Below are 4,913 nucleotides of genomic sequence, written 5' to 3'. Positions count from 1 at the left end.
GTCAGGGCCCCCACTGGGAGAGGCAGCAGTCATGTGGGCCTGAGCAAGCGGGGAGGGGTGGAGGGTCCTTACCGTTTGTGGCCTCTCCCTGCCCGCCCACGGTCCCGCCGGAGGGCTGGGGCAAAGGCAGGTGTGAGCAAGGCTTCCAGAGCTGGGGCTGTGAGTGATCTGGAAGTCAGTGTGGTCAAAGGGCCTCTGGAGCCTGGAGCTCCTGGGCCAGGTCTGCCCGCGTTCCAGAGAGGCTGTGGCAACTTCAGGCAGAGGGCCCCCTCTCCAAGTCCCTCTTCTCCTGCCAGGGGCTGAGAGGCCACACCAAGGCCCCATGATACCTCGGCACACCCCTCTTCCCACCACATACCCGGAGCCTCTCCAGGCTTTGGCCTTCTCAGGTTCGAGCCTTGTCTACCTTCTGCCATTTATTTGCCTTGGTTGGGAGAAGTCACCCCCTTAATGTAAAGAGGGGCTCAGGATGGGTGGAGAGCTAATGAAAGTCAGGCTCTCAGCCAAAGAATATGCTGTGATTATTCACAAATGTGACCTGGCCCACAAAAAACCTTGGAAGTAGATTTTCTAGTTTTAAAAAGACACCAAAACGGACTTTGATATGTTTATATTATAGATATAATACATAAAACATCTAGCATGAAACTCTATGTCCTCCCCAAAGAAGAGAACCAAAGCCGCCCTCCCCGCTCCCAGGCCCAGCGATCGAATCGGTGAGTGAACGCTGGCTGAGGCCGCCTCCCTTCCAGACCCGGAGCCAGGGCCTCTGGGGGGACCAGGCTGCCCACAGCCAGGGCCGGCGGGGACTGAGGCCCACAGCCACCCCCAGGGAGAGCTGAGGGGAAAGGGGAAGCCCACCTCGCCTCTTTGGTTCCCCTGGGAGCAAAAACAATCCCAAAACCAAAAGGAAAGACAGCCGCAGACCCTCCCTGCAGCTGCTGACGAAGAGCCTCATTCTGGCAAGTTTCTGAGCAAAACCAAAACAAAACAAAAACCAAATAAAATGGTGGTTTAGCATAGACGTGCACATTCACATTGCACAAGGCACCGCAGGGACACAGAGAGGCCAGATACAAGTGTTGATGTCGGCTGATAAAGCAAAATATTTGGAAAGCTTCTCATAACTTCGGTCCCTCTGGGATGGACTGATTGTGCTTCATGTGTATATGGCAATGCTGGCGACATACAGTACAGACAAGGCTGATGGTCCCAGTGTCCCTTCACCACCCCCTACTGACCCCCAGACCAGATCTCTAGGTTCCCCTCTTCCACCAGGCCATCAATCCCATGAACATATGTCCTCCTAGCTAACCCTCGACCTAGCTTTCTGATCTGACTAGGGGTCGCAGGCTCCCACTGGTCACCTGGTGACATCCATCTCAGTGAGTTCTGCCCGGGAGAGCCCAGCCTTTTGCAGGCTGGGAGTTCAGAGGCAAGGAACTAGGGACCCTCCACCTTCACGCAGAACAAGGGGAACAACCTTAGGTTCAAAGCCCCAAGTCCCTGTGTTTCCTCCCCTCCAAGGACAGGCGCTCAGGAGCCGCCGCCAGTGCTGGCTTTATCGGGATCTCAGCTCCCTGAACCTTCCTCCTGCCGGGGGCCTGCACCCCTCCTCTCGTGGGGGCAAGAACCCTCCAAATAAATTGACAAGGCACATATTTGCTCCCCCTACTCGGTAGGAATCGGAGCGGTGAGTTTGCGTTTCCAAGGCACAGGGTTATTCCTTTAATACTAGAGTTGCCGGGCTCCCGGCTCAGCCCCATGGCGCTTCTCCTCTCTGCCTGACCCCTCATCTTAGACGCACCGTGTCCGGCGCAGAGGAAGGCAAGGGGCACGCGCAGCAGGCCAGGCTCTCAGGCAGCACCGGAATCTCCTGGTCCTGGCTTACGCGGTTCGGGCAGTCTTGAGATCCGGAGACCCGAAGCCACTCCCTGGGTCCCAGCCGGCGACCAGCCCAGGGCGGTCCCGCCGCCGCGCGCCTCACGCGCAGTTGCCCATGGCCTTGACCAGGGAGCTCTCGGGCAGCTGACGGAAGATGCCCCGCAGCGTGTCCAGTTCGCGGCTCAGTTGTTCCACCCGCTTGCGCAGGCGGTCATTGTCACTGGTCAGCTCCAGCACCTTCTGCTGCGTCTCCACGTTGCGCTGCTTGGCCTTGTCCCGGCTCTTGCGCACCGCGATGTTGTTGCGCTCGCGCCGCACCCGGTACTCGTTGCTGTTCTTGTCCACGGACTTCTTGGCTTTGCCGCCGCCGCCGCCGCCCGCACGGAGGTCGGGGTGCGTGGCGGCCAGCCCCTTGAGCGCGCCGCCGGGGCCTGGCAGGCCAGCGGCGCCGAGCGCGGGCGCTGGGTGCGGGCTGGGCACGGGCGTGGGCGGCGGCGTGGGGTGGCCGGGCTGCAGGTGCATGGTGGTCTGGCCGCAGTGTGCGATCTGGAACTGCAGGTGCGGGGCGGCCAGGTGAGCGGGCGGCGGGTGCGAGTGCGGCGGCGGCGGCGGCGGCGGCGGCTGGTAGGGAAAGAGGCCGGCCAGCGCCAGCTGCTTCGCTTCGTCCTCCTCGCGCGGCTCCTGCTTGATCACCAGCGGCCGCAGCGCCGGCGCCCCGACCCGCTCGTACAGAGGCTCCAGCCTGCTGTCCAGGTAGCCGGCTGCCGCGCAGCCGTAGCCAGGAGGGGGACCGTGCGTCCCCCCGGGCATGACGGCGCCGCCGGGGCCCACGGGGGCGCCCGGGTAGTCAAAGTCGTTGCCGCCTCCTGCGGGGGCCGCGGCCGCCTTGGCCTTCTCCTGCTGCCGGCTGTGTTGGAACAGGTCGGCCAGGAACTCGTCGTTGAAGGCGGCCGGGTCGATGTAGGCGCTGATGTCGATGGACGTCTCGTGTTCGCAGATGCCGCCCAGAGGCTCCGGGGCGGCAGGTGGGGCGGGGGGCTGCGAGGGGCCCGCGCCCCTGGGAAAGCCGAAAGCGGCGCTGCTGGGCGCGTGTGGGGGGCTCTGGAGGTGGCTGCTCATCGGGGGCCGCGGCTCCGCCTCGTAGAAGTCGGCCGACTCCATGGGGGAGCTAAAGTCCTCCCGGCATGGCGAGCCTCGGCGGCCTCCAGCCTGCGCGGGGCGCCGCTGCTGCCACCGCCCACCCAGAGCCCCTACTCGCTCGCGCCCGCTCAGCTCCCGGTCGCGAATGGCCAGGCCCGCGCGGGCCCAGCATTTATACCGGTTTGTCGCCCTCTAGTGTGCAAACGGTGACAACGGAGCAGCGCCTCCTGGGTCTTAGCGCCTGCGGGCTGCAGAGGGCGGCGAGTGGGGCTGGAGCTCAGCGCTGGCTGGGAGGGGCCGCGGGGCAACGCCTACTACCTCCTGCGTCGCCCGCCGAACCGAGACCCGCGCGCGGTGCCCCACCCAGGGTAGAGTTGTCGCCCCCGCGCAGCAGTGGTCGACGGCAGGGCCCCCTCCTGTAGCCTCTCCAGGGGACCCACCTCCAGCCAAAGATCGGGGAGCCCGGGAACACCCGACGCCACACAGGGAGTTAGGGTTGGTTGGGGTGGGCGGAGAGGCAGGTCTTGGTCTCTGAGCTTCCCTGGCGCGGACTCACTTTAAAAGCTGGAACCGGTTCCGTCCGGGTCCGCGTACTCTGCAAGAAGGTTGCGTAAAGAAGGGGTCAGGGGTGGGGGGCAGGGAACAGTTTCGGACGTGCGGCCCAGTGCACGCTGCCGCTTGGAGATGCCAAGGAGAACCGGGATTTTGCGTCTCTGATACCCAGGCACCCGCACAGATTCCGCGCAAAAGTACCTCTCCGCTCCTCTCCACCCACCCCCCTCCCCACACGCGCAAGTACTCCAGGGTCACACGGGCCCGCAGTGCCGGGCGCTAGGACCCCGCGGGGAGCAGAGGAAAAGGGAGGCGGCCACAGTCCGGGAGTCTAGAGGACTCGGCTCGTCCACCCGCCCGGGCTGGGAAACTTTCTTGTTAATTATTTCTCCTTGCCGGAGCTCTAGGTGTTGCTAGGTGCACGGAATTGGCGCTGCTACCCGGCGCGGGGCCGCGTTTTTTCCCCAGAGGGACGGGCCCAGCTGGATTCCGGGGCTGGGGTACCCGGGCGAGGGGAGACGCATAGGGGGAGGAGGAGAATTTGACTCCGAGACGGGGATCCCGAAGCGGGGCCGGCGATCAACGGCGCTGGAACCCACAACCTTCTCCCCTACTCCCCATTCAGGTGCTCTCCAAGGCGCGAGCGGGGCTGTGGAGAGAGCCGGGGTCTCCGAATCTCTGCGGCTCTGGGTCCAAGCACCTAATGAGAGAGCCTTGCAGGCTGGTTCGCAGGGCGCTGGGTCCCTGGAATCCTGAGGAAGAAGGTGGCCGGGCCCCTGTGACCCCTGGGCGCCGCGCCGCCTCCGCCCTGGCTGCTGCAGGGGGAAGGGGTTTAAGGCAGCGCGTTTCCCCAGCCACGTGGCGCCTCGCGCGTTCTGCTTAGGGATCGCGGAGACAGCCTACTCCCTTGGGGCTTCGAGAGCCCGCAAGTTGCTCCCGCTTCTAGTCCCCATTGCCCCTTATCGACTAAGTGCCCCGAAGACCAACGCCGTCTGGGCTCTATCTGGAAGTTTGCCTGCTTGAGAATCCCTGGGGCTGAGCCGGTGACGACCCCTCGCGGACAGCGGGCTTCCAAAGGCTGGCGAGACGCCACCACTCGTCCAGGAGCCCTCAAGGAGGCGCAGCGTGAAAGCGAGGCCGGGGGAGGCTAAACTCCACTGTGGTCACAGCAAAGAAGCAGCTTCGTCTGGGGAACGCAGACTGTGCTTTAATCAAGTTCCTATTCAACATATTACCCATGATTAATGACCCAACTGCTTCATGTTTTGGTCCAGAGCTCATACATAAGATATATTCAGCTTGATACTTTTGGCCTGGGAGTAAAAGTGGATGTATTC

At 63.5% G+C, this 4,913-nt stretch overlaps 1 protein-coding gene across 1 annotated transcript; it reads right to left on the bottom strand.

Annotated features, from left to right (window-relative positions):
* Nucleotides 1–594: 594 nt before the first annotated feature.
* Nucleotides 595–4,050, bottom strand: CEBPA (CCAAT enhancer binding protein alpha). The gene has a single exon (XM_027515988.1). The coding sequence runs from the start codon at nucleotides 3,043–3,045 to the stop codon at nucleotides 1,984–1,986; it is 1,062 nt and encodes a 353-aa protein (XP_027371789.1). The 5' UTR covers nucleotides 3,046–4,050; the 3' UTR covers nucleotides 595–1,983.
* Nucleotides 4,051–4,913: the final 863 nt, after the last annotated feature.

Source organism: Bos indicus x Bos taurus, chromosome 18, assembly GCF_003369695.1.
Source record: "Bos indicus x Bos taurus breed Angus x Brahman F1 hybrid chromosome 18, Bos_hybrid_MaternalHap_v2.0, whole genome shotgun sequence".
NCBI classification, from domain to species: domain Eukaryota; kingdom Metazoa; phylum Chordata; class Mammalia; order Artiodactyla; family Bovidae; genus Bos; species Bos indicus x Bos taurus.
Note: the sequence above shows the minus strand (reverse complement) of the source record. Positions and strands in the feature narration are given on the sequence as shown.